Source organism: Phyllobates terribilis, unplaced genomic scaffold (genome assembly GCF_046119375.1).
Source record: "Phyllobates terribilis strain yellow unplaced genomic scaffold, ASM4611937v1 Scaffold_1__5_contigs__length_1240528914, whole genome shotgun sequence".
Classification (NCBI taxonomy): Eukaryota; Metazoa; Chordata; class Amphibia; order Anura; family Dendrobatidae; genus Phyllobates; species Phyllobates terribilis.
In genome coordinates this window covers 597,008,965-597,023,669 of record NW_027362761.1, presented here as the reverse complement: position 1 = coordinate 597,023,669, position 14,705 = coordinate 597,008,965, and the positions used below count along the sequence as shown (strand labels likewise).

The window sequence follows — 14,705 nt, the reverse complement described above, 5'->3', positions numbered from 1 at the left end:
ATAACTCTAAAATTTGTGAGACTGTGGCAGCCTTGGATCTTTTTCAGAGACTCTCCTGATTTTCAACTTTTGTTCAGATCATATCATAAGAATGGAAATAAGCTCATAAGAGGACAAATCTCCCTGTCCTCCTTCCCACTCGACTTCTTCCTCTCCTCCTTACTCTCTTTATCTAGTCTTATCTGTTCTCATTCCTTATAATTTTAGACCAGAATAACACAATACATCGGAAGTTTCTTGTAAGTCCTTTATTAATTTAATATGGACATATAAAGAATTTGCATAGATTTCCTATCTTGTCTGTGGCTTATGGGATAAGCTATGGATCCAAACATGATCGAATATATGCATTAACATCTTAAGAATTACTTCATTGATATATTGAATCTACTAGACAAGTATATGTGTATTAAAAGTCCTGTGTGACTCCTTTTGATCAGTTTTCTTCTTCCGTTGGTAATGAAAATTTTCAATAAATGATTATACAATAAAATTCAATAAGAAGCGATCAAAACATCATAAGTACCCCAAAATAGTCATAGAATGGTAGAGTTGGAGGGGACCTCATGGGTCATCTGGTCCAACCCCCTGCTCAAAGCAGGATTCACTAAATCATCTCAGACAGATGTCTGTCCAGCCTCTGTTTGAAGACGTCCATTGAAGGAGAACTCACCACCTCTCGTGGCAGCCTGTTCCACTCATTGATCACCCAAACTGTCAAAAAGTTTTTTCTAATATCTAATCTGTGTCTCCTCCCATTCAGTTTCAACCCATTGCTTCTAGTCTTTCCTTGTGCAAATGAGAATAAAGATGATCCTTCTACAATGTGACAGCCCTTGAGATATTTGTAGACAGCTTTTAAGTCTCCTCTCATTCTTCTTTTTTGCAAGCTAAACATTCCCAAATCCTGTAACCGTTCCTCATAGGAGATGGTTTCCAGATCGGTCACCATTCTGGTCGCTCTTCTTGAACTTGCTCCAGTTTGTCGATGTCTTTTTTAAAATGTGGTGCTCAAAACTGTACACAGTATTCCAGATGAGGTCTGACCAAAGAGGAGTAAAGACCGATAATGACTTCACGTGATCTAGACTGTATGCTTCTGTTAATACATCCCAGAATTGTATTTGCCTTTTTTGCTGCTGCATCACACTGTTGACTCATGTGCGGTCTATGATCTATTAGTATAAGTAAAAAAGCTCAGGGCGCAAAACGTAAGCCCTCACAAAGCTCCAGATCCCGTAAAATGAACGTTACGGGTTTCAAAAAAATGGCGACAAAAGCTAAATAATTAATTTTCTTTTTTTACTACTTAAATTAAAAAAAAAAAAAACTTATACATGTTTGGTTTATGCGTACTCCTACTGACCTGGGGAATCATATTGCCAGGTCAGTTTTACCGTATAGTGAACATGGTAAATAAAATATCCAACAAAAACTTTTGTGGAATTGCACTTTATTTGCAATTTCAACGCGCTTGGAATTTATTTCCCATTTTCCAGTACACTATATGGTAAAATGAATGGAGTCATTCAAAAGTACAACTGACCCCGGCAAAAAACAAGCCCTCAAACGGCCATATTGACTGAAAAATAAAATAGTTATGGCTCTTGGAAGAAGGGGAGTGAAAAATGGAAACGCAAAAATGGAAACTGGCCACGTCAAGAAGAGGTTAAAGCTATAATGTTTACCAAATTGTGAACCTGAAAATGGCTTTTCTCGTGTAAATTCTCTGATGTTTAACAAGATCTGATCTAACAGTGAAACATTTTCCACATTCTAAGAGAGTGTGAAATCTTTCATGTCTAACAAGATCTGATTTCTGGGTAAAACATTTTCTACATTTTGGGCATGATGGCTTCTCTCATGTGTGAATTCTTTGATGTCTAATAAGATGTTCTTTCTGGGTAAAGCATTTTCCACATAGTGAACATGAGTACGGCTTCTCCCCTGTGTGAATTCTTTGATGTCTAATAAGAACATTTTTCTGATTAAAACATTTTCCACATTGTGAACATGAATATGGCTTCTCCCCTGTGTGAACTCCTTTATGACTAACAAGATCTGATTTACGGGTAAAGCATTTTCCACATTTTGGGCATGAAAATGGCTTCTCTCCAGTGTGACGTCTTTGATGTTTTAGAAGATGTTGTTTCTGGGTAAAACATTTCCCACATTCTGAACATGAATATGGCTTTTCCCCTTTGTGGATTTCTTGATGTCTAATCAAATCTGATTTTACAGTAAAACATTTTCCACAATCTAAACATGAAAACTGCTTCTCTCTTGTGTGAATTTTTTGATGTCTAATAAGAACATGTTTATAGTTAAAACATTTTCCACATTGTGAACATGAAAATGCCTTCTCCCCTGTGTGAACTCCTTTATGACTAACAAGATCTGATTTCTGGGTAAAACATTTTCCACATTTTGGGCATAAAAATGGCTTCTCCCCTCTGTGAATTCTTTGATGTGTTATGAGATGATGTTTCTGGGTAAAGCATTTCCCACATTCTGAACATGAAAACGGCTTCTCCCCTGTGTGAATTCTCTGATGTTTAACAAGATATGATTTCTGGATAAAACATTTTCCACATACCTGACATGAAAAAGGCTTCTCTCCTGTGTGAATTTTTTGATGTCTAATAAGAGTATGCTTAGAGTTGAAACATTTTCCACATTGTGAACAGGAGTATGGCTTCTCCCCTGTGTGGATTCTCTGATGTTTAACAAGATCTCGTCTCATGGTAAAATTTTCTCCACATTCTGAACATGAAAATGGCTTCTCCCCTGTGTGAATTCTTTGATGTTCAATAAAATTATATTTCTGATTAAAACATTTCCCACATTCTGAACATGAAAATGGCTTCTCCCCTGTGTGAATTCTTTGATGTCCAATAAGAGTATGTTTTTGATTAAAACATTTCCCACATTCTAAACATGAAAATGGATTCTCCCCTTTGTGGCTTTTACGATGTCTAATGAGATCTGGTTTCATGGTAAAGCATTTTCCACACTCTGAACATAAAAATGGCTTCTCCCCTGTGTGAAGTCTTTGATGTGCAATAAAAATATGCTTGTGTTTAAAACATTTCCCACATTCTGAACATGAATATGGGTTTTCCACTTTGTGGATTTCTTGATGTCTAATCAAAACTGATTTTACAGTAAAACATTTTCCACAATCTGAACACGAAAAAGGCTTCTCCCCTGTGTGAATTCTTTGGTGTCTAATAAGACTTTGCTTCTGGTTAAAACAGATCCCACATTCTGAACAAGAAAATGGTTTCTCCCCTGTGTGTCTTCTATGATGTCTAACCAGATGTGATTTCTGATCAAAACATTTCCCACATTCTGAACATGAGTACAGCTTTCCTTCTGTGTGAATTCTCTCATGTCTAACAAGATTTGATTTATTAGCAAAGCATCTTCCACATTCCTGACATGAAAAAGGCTTCTCTCCTGTGTGAATTCTTTGATGTTTAATAAGAATTGGTTTTTGGGTAAAACATTTCCCACACTCTGAACATGAAAATGGCTTCTCTGTTGTGTGAATTCTATGATGTCTAACCAAACCTGATTTAGTGGAAAAATATTTGCCACATTGTGAACATAAATATGGTTTTTCCCCTATGGGAACTTTTTGACATTCGACACTCAGTCTGTAACTTGTATTTTGCTTTACAGTCTGTGATGAATCAGGAGATAGGATCTGTGTAAAAGGATCAGATGATACATTTTGGATATGAGGGGCGGAGGGAATATCTTCAATATTGGCATTTTTCTCATATCCATATTGAATGATACTACAATCATCTGCATTAACATGTGAAGATTTTGGATGTCCCTCTGAGCTCCCGGTACAGACATCTGCAAAGAATAAAACTGATTATATTATTTTATAGCAATATAACCTAATATAACAACTGAACTGATGTTATATGACATTACAGTTGAGAAATATTAATTTAATAACCAAAATATTTGCCGGCCTCCTGTACAATAGCAGCTTTGCAATTTTTACTTGGCAACATCCATTGCGGCTGGTTTCCGGAAAACACCCATGGAGTCAAAATCGTCACTACACCTATAGATAAATTCCTAGACGGGTGTAATCTTCAAAATGATGTCACTAGAGAGGAGATTCTGCTCTTCTGGCACTTAGGGGCTCTGTATATGGAGTCCGCAAACTATTCTACAACTCTATACAAATAGCGCTCCGTCCCTCCAGAGTCTCGCCGTGTGGCTAAGCAGTACTGTACAGCCACACATGGAGTATTGCCACATTCAGCAGAAATTGTGTAACAAATTTTGGTGCCATTTTTACCCATTTGCCAGTTTGAAAATATAAAATTTGGGGCTAAAACAAAATTTTTCTGGTAAAAATGTAATTATTTTTCCCTCACTGCCCAAAGGTATACTATTCTGTGACACACCTGTGGTGTCAATAGGATCACTGCACCCCTAGATTAATTCATTGTAGTTTGTGAAATAGGGTCACTTATGAAGGGTTCTGCTGTTCTGACACCTCAGGGGGCTCTCCCGGTGGGTCATGGCACAAGCAAACCATGACAGCAAAATCTGCACTAAATTATGGCACTCCTTCCACTGTGCCTCAAAATTACCTTTCCCCCCACATATGGGGGGTGTCTATGTACTCAAGAGAAATTGCGCAACAAATTGTATGGTCCATTTTCTCCTGTTATTCCGTTTGAAAAGTTAAAAATTTGGAGCCAAATCAACATTTTATTGGAAAAAAAATGGTAATTTTCCAATTTATACAATTCTGTGAGTCGCCTGAAGGTTAAAAATGCTCACTGCACTCCTAGATGAATTCCTCAAAAGGTATAGTCTCCAGAATGGGGTCACTTGTGGGGGTTTCTGCATGTCAGGGGCTTTTCAAATGTAATATGGCATCCGCTATCTTTCCAGCCAAAACTGAGCTCCTGAATTCAGTAGGCTCCTTCCTTCCCTTCCGAGCCCCAAACAATCAGAAATGCTCTTTGTTCTATGATGTAACCTTGTTATGTTGTATAATGTTCAATAAAATTAGAGTAAAAAATAAAGTCCGATCTATCAAAACATAGAATTAACTTACTCGTACAGTAATCACCATAGAGGTTAAAGATATAAATAAACACGAACCCCCACGTTCTGGGGTCTTCTCATTTCTCAAAAAAAAAAAATTAAATTAAATGGAGTAAGTGTCACCAATATAAACTACACTGCTCCAAAAAATAAAGGGAACACTTAAATACCACATCTTAGATATCACTGAATGAAATATTCCAGTTGCAAATCTTTACTCATTACATAGTGGAATGTGTTGAGAACAATAAAACATAAAAATGTTCAATGTAAATCAAAATTAATATCCCATGGAGGCCTGGATTTGGAATGATACTCAAAATCAAATCAAATTACAGGCTGATCCAACTTCAGTGGAAATGCCTCAAGACAAGGAAATGAGGCTCAGTATTGTGTGTGGCCTCCACGTGCCTGTATGACCTCCCTACAACACCTGGGCATGCTCCTGATGAGGCTGAGTATTGTGTGTGACCTCCAGGTGCCTGTATGACCTCCCTACAACACCTGGGCATGCTCCTGATGAGGCTGAGTATTGTGTGTGACCTCCAGGTGCCTGTATGACCTCCCTACAACGCCTGGGCATGCTCCTGATGAGGTTGCGGATGGTCTCCTGTGGGATCTCCTCCCAGACCTGGACTAAAGCATCCGCCAACTCCTGGACAGTCTGTGGTGCAACGTGACGTTGGTGGATGGAGCGAGACATGATGTCCCAGATGTGCTCAATTGGATTCAGGTCTGGGGAACGGGCGGGCCAGTCCATAGCTTCAATGCCTTCATCATGCAGGAACTGCTGACCCACTTCAGCCACATGAGGCCTACCATGGTCATGTGTCAGACGCAACTCAGGGCCAACCGCACCAGCATATGGTCTCATAATGGGTCTGAGGATCTCATCCCGGTACCTAATGGCAGTCATGGTATCTCTGTCTAGCACATGGAGGGCTGTGCGCCCTCCAAAGTAATGCCACCCCACACCATTACTGACCCACTGCCAAACCGGTCATGCTGAAGGATGTTGCAGGCAGCAGATCGTTCTCCACGGTGTCTCCAGACCCTGTCACATCTTTCACATGTGTTGAGTGTGAACCTGCTTTCATCTGTGAAAAGCACAGGGCGGCACTGTCGAATTTGCTAATCTTGGTATAATCTGGCAAATGCCAAACACCCTGCATGGTGTTGGGCAGTAAGCACAACACCCACTTGTGGACGTCAGGCCCTCATACTGCCCTCATGTAGTCTGTTTCTGACAGTTTGAGCAGACATATGGATGTTGGTGTCCTGCTCGAAGTCATTTTGCAGGGCTCTGGCAGTGCTTCTCCTGTTCCTCCTTGCACAGAGGAGGAGGTAGCAGTCCTGCTGGGTTGTTGCCCTCCTACGGACCCCTTCACATCTCCTGGTGTACTGGCCTGTCTCCTGGTATCTGCTCCATGCTCTGGACACTGTGCTGACAGACACAGCTACCCTTCTATCCACAGCTTGCATTGATGTGCCATCCTGGATGAGCTGCACTACCTGAGCAACTTTTGTGGGTTGTACTGTAGACACCACCTCATGCTACTGTACATCTAGGGGTGAGAGCAATGACAGAATGCAAAAAAGTGACCAAAACAGCAGCCAAAATGGATGAGAACAGAGAAATGGTCTGTAGTCACCACGGCAGAACCGCTCCTTTATAGGGGGTATCTTACTAATTGCCGATCATTTCTACCAGTTGTCTGTTCAATGTGCACAACAGCAGAGAAATTGATTCACAATCAGTGTCGCTTCATAACTGGACAGGTAGATTTCACAGAAGTGTTATTGACTTGGAGTTAAACAACACAGTGTAAGTGTTCCCTTTATTTTTCTGAACAGTGTACGACGACTCCCAACACAGACACAAGTCCTCACACATCTCCACTGCGGGTAAAATAAAGAAGTTATGAGGCTCAAATAATGGTGACACAAACTAAGTTTGGTATCACCGTATTCACACTCAATGGAGAATTCTGGCACCAGATCATTTTACATACCGAACGCCGTAAAAACAAAACTAAAAAAATAATGGCAGAATTGTATTGTTTTTTTTTTACAATATCGTCCAAGTGAATGGTGTCATGTAAAATCACAGCTCGTCCCGCCGATAACAAGCCTCGTAAGGCTGAGCAGACACACAAAAAGAGTTTTTTTGTTTTTGACTTTCACAAAATAAATCCAAATTTTGTCAAAATAAAAAGGTTTTCATTTCTTATCCCTGTTCACATTCATGGTTATTATTAAACGCAGCATCTTAGGGGTAAAGACTAAGATCAGAGTTATCTCCACTCCCTATCACTATGGCCGGAGCCCGGCTGTCAGTCGCAGTTATTTGGGGGGACGTCTCCATGTTCTGTATTCTGTCACCAAACACTGACATGAGATTAATAGGAGCTAATGGTTTCTGAGTCACAAATTAGGCTAATTCTTTCCTTCATCAGAACTGACATCAGATGATGAAGAAATCGGCCGCTCACATAAGTATAATTCATCTCCCGCTGTATATTATCCTCCATATTATAAATGCACGACCTGTGACATCACATATAACAGGATCACATTATTATCTATTCAGATTGTGGCTGAACAGTGAATATTCATCTAAAGCTCCTCACCTGGGCGGTTATCTGTAGGGGTCTCCTCTTTACACCGCTGATCGCCCCTCACATTTCTCTCTGGAGCATTAATATTGTTCAGATCTTTATCCGGATCCAAAAGCTGCAAAACAAATATTGTAAAAGTCCCCGATGATTGGAGAAGTCACCGGGAATAATGGTGAGAAGATCCGGACATGTCTGTGGTCAGCTGTGATCCTGCCGTCTCCACCGCTCTCATTACACAAGTATAAAACATCTAATACTGGAGGAGAAGACAAGACTGAACACAAGGAGGTCACAGCCGTCTACACATCATAGGGGAGATCTCCATCTACCTGATGGTCCTGTGCAGGAGGAGGAGCGGGACATCTCTCTGGGGTTGTCCTCTTACTGGAGAGACCTGCAGGAGACACAGACAGGACTGACATCATTATTACATACAGAGAATTATAGGCCATGTGGATTTAGTCCTGTCTATCACCTGGTGATGTGCGGGGCCGGTGCTCCTCCATCATCACCTCCTGGTACCGATCCTTGTGTCCTTCTAGATACTCCCACTCCTCCATGGAGAAATAGACGGTGACGTCCTGACACCTTATAGGAACCTGACACACACAAGGATGCCGTCATCACCCAGAATCCTCCAGTGCCGTCCTGTATAATGTCCCAGCATTCCCAGCAGTGTCACCTCTCCAGTCAGCAGCTCAATCATCTTGTGGGCGAGTTCTAGGATCTTCTGGTCATTGATGTCCTCATGTATCCGGGGGTGAGGTGGAGGCCCCGGGATTGGGCTCAGGGTTCCTCCCCGTCCTTCAGACACAGGGGCCTGACAGCGATCACTAGAGGTCTTCTTCACTACTGTGTAATCCTGAGTGTGGAGACATTAATAATATCACTACAGACATTTCCAGAGTCCATCACCTCTCCGGTCATATCACCTGTTATTCCCATAGATAATGATGTCATGTGATGACATCACAACCTCTCACCTCTCTGTTCATATCACCTGTTATTCCCATAGATAATGATGTCATGTGATGACATCAGAACCTCTCACCTCTCCGGTAAGATGGAAGATTATCTCCAGGGTGAGGTTTATTATCCTCTCCGCCATCTTGCCTCTGTCCTTATTCATCCTTGACACATTAATCAGGAAGATTCTCGCAGAGACGTTATCAGCAGAGGCTCCTTGATTGTAGGAACCTTAATGGAAAAAAAGATGAGATGATAATGTAACAATGTAAAACTTCATAGAAAACAATATAGAGAAACAAGTAAAGGGAAGGTGCCATTTTAAAAAAAATATTTTTATTTCAACAATTGAAAGAAAGTAAGTATTTAATGGAGTAAAATATTAAAAATAATTGTAAAAGTTTTGATATTTTCCACTTTTAAACACTAGGAGGAGCAGTGCTAGCTGTATAGTGCTAGCTCGAATTACGACTGCAGTAAATATGGGCGGAGTCTGGTCACGAGTGTGATGTCACTTGTCTCCTCCCCCTTTTTGGTGTTGGCAAAAACATAAGAGAGGATGAAGTTTAGGATCACAGTGAGGAGCCATCACTGGTGACTGCAGAGTGAGACCGAGATGTGGACACCGAGGACAGTGAGGATTCTGTTAATTGGTGCTGCTCACTGTGTCGTAAAATGGGGTTAGATACGAGGAACGTATCACATGATGGGGATTAGATGCAGGGCTCAGTGTAGTGTATCACATGATGGGGATTAGATGCAGGGCTCAGTGTAGTGTATCACATGATGGGGATTAGATGCAGGGCTCAGTGTAGTGTATCACATGATGGGGATTAGATGCAGGGCTCAGTGTAGTGTATCACATGATGGGGTTAGATGCAGGGCTCAGTGTAGTGTATCACATGATGGGGATTAGATGCAGGGCTCAGTGTAGTGTATCACATGATGGGATTAGATGCAGGGCTCGGTGTAGTGTATCACATGATGGGGATTAGATGCAGGGCTCAGTGTAGTGTATCACATGATGGGGATTAGATGCAGGGCTCAGTGTAGTGTATCACATGATGGGGATTAGATGCAGGGCTCAGTGTAGTGTATCACATGATGGGATTAGATGCAGGGCTCAGTGTAGTGTATCACATGATGGGATTAGATGCAGGGCTCGGTGTAGTGTATCACATGATGGAATTAGATGCAGGGCTCAGTGTAGTGTATCACATGATGGGATTAGATGCAGGGCTCAGTGTAGTGCATCACATGATGGGATTAGATGCAGGGCTCAGTGTAGTGCATCACATGATGGGATTAGATGCAGGGCTCAGTGTAGTGCATCACATGATGGGATTAGATGCAGGGCTCAGTGTAGTGCATCACATGATGGGATTAGATGCAGGGCTCAGTGTAGTGTATCACATGATGGGATTAGATGCAGGGCTCAGTGTAGTGTATCACATGATGGGGATTAGATGCAGGGCTCAGTGTAGTGTATCACATGATGGGGATTAGATGCAGGGCTCAGTGTAGTGTATCACATGATGGGGATTAGATGCAGGGCTCAGTGTAGTGCATCACATGATGGGATTAGATGCAGGGCTCAGTGTAGTGCATCACATGATGGGATTAGATGCAGGGCTCAGTGTAGTGCATCACATGATGGGATTAGATGCAGGGCTCAGTGTAGTGCATCACATGATGGGATTAGATGCAGGGCTCAGTGTAGTGTATCACATGATGGGGATTAGATGCAGGGCTCAGTGTAGTGTATCACATGATGGGGATTAGATGCAGGGCTCAGTGTAGTGTATCACATGATGGGGATTAGATGCAGGGCTCAGTGTAGTGTATCACATGATGGGGATTAGATGCAGGGCTCAGTGTAGTGTATCACATGATGGGGATTAGATGCAGGGCTCAGTGTAGTGTATCACATGATGGGAACAGATAAACAGTACACAGCTCTGAGGCGTATAATACAAGACAGGAATTAGATACTGGGCTCTGGAAGTTATTGCGCAAGATATGGATTTCTCAAGGAGAAACAAACTTTCAGAGCGTTATCACGGTGACCCAAGAATCTGCAGAGCATTATCATGGTGACCCAAGAATCTGCAGAGCGTTATCATGGTGACCCAAGAATCTGCAGAGCGTTATCACAGTGACACAAGAATCTGCAGAGCGTTATCACAATGACACAAGAATCTGCAGAGCGTTATCACAATGACACAAGAATCTGCAGAGCGTTATCTATGTGGAACTAGAAAGTGTAAAGCTTTATATTGGAACATCTATCTGTAATGGATCTGTTCTCTGCAGAGCATTGCTCATCTGCCGAGCATCAAGAGCTGATATATATTGTTGTGTTGCAGATCTTGAGCGAATCCAAGAAAACATAAATTCTAAGTGGCCCCAAACCGAGAAGAGCAATAACTGTATCCAATGTGATCAAGACCACAACCGAGCCAGTGCAGAGCGTTACATACCGAGCCAGTGCAGAGCGTTATATACCGAGCCAGTGCAGAGCGTTACATACCGAGCCAGTGCAGAGCGTTACATACCGAGCCAGTGCAGAGCGTTACATACCGAGCCAGTGCAGAGCGTTACATACCGAGCCAGTGCAGAGTGTTATATACCGAGCCAGTGCAGAACATTATAGCCAGTGCAGAGCATTATATACCGAGCCAGTGCAGAGTGTTACATACCGAGCCAGTGCAGAGCGTTATATACTGAGCCAGTGCAGAGCGTTATATACTGAGCCAGTGCAGAGCGTTATATACCGAGCCAGTGCAGAACATTATAGCCAGTTCAGAGCATTATATACCGAGCCAGTGCAGAGTGTTATATACCGAGCCAGTGCAGAGCGTTATATACCGAGCCAGTGCAGAGCGTTATATACCGAGCCAGTGCAGAGCGTTACATACCGAGCCAGTGAAGAGCGTTACATACCGAGCCAGTGCAGAACATTATAGCCAGTGCAGAGCATTATATACCGAGCCAGTGCAGAGCGTTACATACCGAACCAGTGCAGAGCGTTACATACCGAGCCAGTACAGAGCGTTACATACCGAGCCAGTGCAGAACATTATAGCCAGTGCAGAGCATTATATACCGAGCCAGTGCAGAGTGTTATATACCGAGCCAGTGCAGAGCGTTATATACCGAGCCAGTGCAGAGCGTTACATACCAAGCCAGTGCAGAGCGTTACATACCGAGCCAGTGCAGAGCGTTACATACCGAGCCAGTGCAGAGCGTTACATACCGAGCCAGTGCAGAGCGTTACATACCGAGCCAGTGCAGAGCGTTACATACTGAGCCAGTGCAGAACATTATAGCCAGTGCAGAGCATTATATACCGAGCCAGTGCAGAGCGTTATATACCGAGCCAGTGCAGAGCGTTATATACCGAGCCAGTGCAGAGCGTTACATACCGAGCCAGTGCAGAGCATTATATACAGAGCCAGTGCAGAGCATTATATACAGAGCCAGTGCAGAGCATTATATACATGTGAATCAGCGTTATCTTCATCCAACCAATGTTGATTCTGAGTTTTCAGGGAATTTCTTATGTGGATGTAGAAGATGCAGAGCAGCGAATCCCCAGATCAGGCGAAGACGTCACATGACATATGGAGCAGGGATCCAGGGAAGGATCTGCTCTGTGGAAGAAGAGATCATTACGTTCTCTCCCAATAGAGGTCTACACCCCGCAGAGCATCATCTGTCGGGTCGTTATCACTCGCAGCTCATCACTTTCCTGTTCCAGACCAGACTGAGGATAATCTACGAAGCATCAACACAGAAGCTGCAGAGCATCTAGTTCAGAGGCAGAGCATTGTCTATATTTTGTGGATACACAACGTGCAGAGCATTTTCTATCTAGTTCAGAGGCAGAGCATTGTCTATATGGTGTGGATACAGAACGTGCAGAGCATTTTCTGTCTAGTTCAGAGGCAGAGCATTGTCTATATTTTGTGGATACAGAACGTGCAGAGCATTTTCTGTCTAGTTCAGAGGCAGAGCATTGTCTGTATGGTGTGGATACAGAACTTGCAGAGCATTTTAGTGATGATGCAGTCCCTGATCATGGTTATCTATTCCTCCAGCTCTGTCTGTTCTGGATTATTTGGCAGTTGGGGCCCAAAGTGCAAAATTTTGCTCCACTATAGAATTTGGCGCACAAGTTATCGGCCGCTCCAGGCTCAGTCCCACTGCGCATCGTGCAACTTCATCTTTCACTTATGGTTTTTTTCTTCCTCAAATACAAAAATTTTGCCCTCAACTCAATGTTGTCCTAGACTGTGTCTGTGTACAATAAGTTTTTTTACAGGACCATTTAGTTTCTTATGTTTCAGAACTGCAATGTATCTGTACAGATCGGATGCCAATGATGGTCCGTACGGCTGCGTTTTTTTTGTTCTCGCACCCATCTGATTTCAGAGTGAAATTGCATCACGCCGAATACAGCTGAGAAAAATACGCAGATCTGCACGGCCTCAATGATAACATTGGTCCGATTTTTTATCGGATTGCACTCGTCCGAGTTATAGCCAGTGTGAGCGAACCCTAATAGCAGCCGTAGATTGGCTGCAGGGCTCACGTGGCATAATGTCATGTGAGCCTCGGGAGACCCGGCGCCGACATCACTGGAATTGCGCCAGTAAGAGAGGAGAGTAGTATTATAGGGTTTTTTTATTTTACAAGGGGAACTACTTTACTTTAAAAGGGAAACAAAACAGGCAAAATACATAACATCATATAAAAAAAAGAGTCTACAACAGCAAAAACAAAGGTATTTTATAGGAAATGGTCCACAGAAGTATAACGAGCAAGGGTGGTGCTACACCTTAAAGTATAAGGAGGGTAATATCAATGTCAAAATATATCACTATTCCCATTTGAAAACATGGATTAAGGAGCTATCACATGATAAGTGGTATCGCCATGATGTGCATCGACTACATGTAAATCAATTGTACTAGAAAGAAAGTGCATAAAGTAAGGGATCCTGCATCCCATATACTGACCATATAAACCATCTGAGAGCTACTCAGTGTCACCAGGGGAAAAGTACATGTAGAGAGCCGTAAGTGGTGTATGGTGGAGTCTAAGGAAGAAAAGAGATATGGGCATAAGAAAGGATGTTCACCTTACCCATAATGAACCCGTGTGGACCCACACTACCAGCAGATCCATGCTACCAGCAGACTCCCAAATACCAGCCCACCCACGCTACCAGCCGACCCCCCAAATACCAGCACACCCACAACTAACAGCAGACTCCCAACTACCAGCACACCCACAACTACCAACAGACACCCACGCTACCAGCACACCAGGTGTGGGAAAGACTTAGTGCAACACAAAGGGAAGAGGGAAAGGGAGCCCAGACACTAGAGGGAAAGGGGGAAGTGGAGACCTCCAAGTCTGGTCTAGTGTCACCCTGCCTCAACTACCGTCCCTATATTGCCTCTTCAGCAATCGCCACACGCGTGCCTCGCCCTGTCTTTCCCTTGCGTATGGCTAAGATTAGGGATAGGAGGAGATGAGCACTAGTCGATCTCCACTAAACTCTATAGACAACAAGGGTACACAAACAGGGGGACAATGCTTAGCTTTAGACGACTTCAGACAAATGCGAACTCGGCCTCAAGCTCAAGAGAGGACGAAGAACTGCTCTTGCTAAGCCTTCACAAGTAGAAATAAATATAGCCGGCACCTCCCTCTCAGACACACCAGGTATATATACACCCAGGCCAGGGAGCTAATTACCAGAGGGAGGTAGCCGCTAGGTCCTAGAGACAGCCTCGCATCTAAGAAGATGTCTGTAATGCCAAACGTAGAGATCTCCTGCAACCAACTGCAGGGCGACTGTCTCCTCTGATACACCCGTGACACATTACTAGCACATCCACACTACCAGCAGGCCCACACCTACCAGCAGGCCCACACCTACCAGCAGGCCCACAATGTTATGATCTGCAACATGAACTAAGGAAAGATAGGGGAAAGCTGTCCCTACAGTAAGACTAAGCTGAATCC

At 43.0% G+C, this 14,705-nt stretch overlaps 1 protein-coding gene across 1 annotated transcript in view; it reads right to left on the bottom strand.

The window, feature by feature from the left end:
• Nucleotides 1–246: 246 nt before the first annotated feature.
• The window catches only part of LOC141273537 (uncharacterized), a 35,200-nt gene continuing 20,741 nt past the window's right edge, over nt 247–14,705 (bottom strand). The window contains exons 2-7 of the mRNA XM_073685564.1: nt 8,755–8,900; nt 8,386–8,565; nt 8,179–8,302; nt 8,089–8,097; nt 7,716–7,850; nt 247–3,867 (exon numbers count right to left, since the gene is read on the bottom strand). Coding sequence (XP_073541665.1) covers nt 1,862–3,867; nt 7,716–7,850; nt 8,089–8,097; nt 8,179–8,302; nt 8,386–8,565; nt 8,755–8,832 — 2,532 coding nt within the window. The 5' untranslated portion in view covers nt 8,833–8,900 and the 3' untranslated portion in view covers nt 247–1,861. The remainder of the gene's footprint in view (nt 3,868–7,715; nt 7,851–8,088; nt 8,098–8,178; nt 8,303–8,385; nt 8,566–8,754; nt 8,901–14,705) is intronic.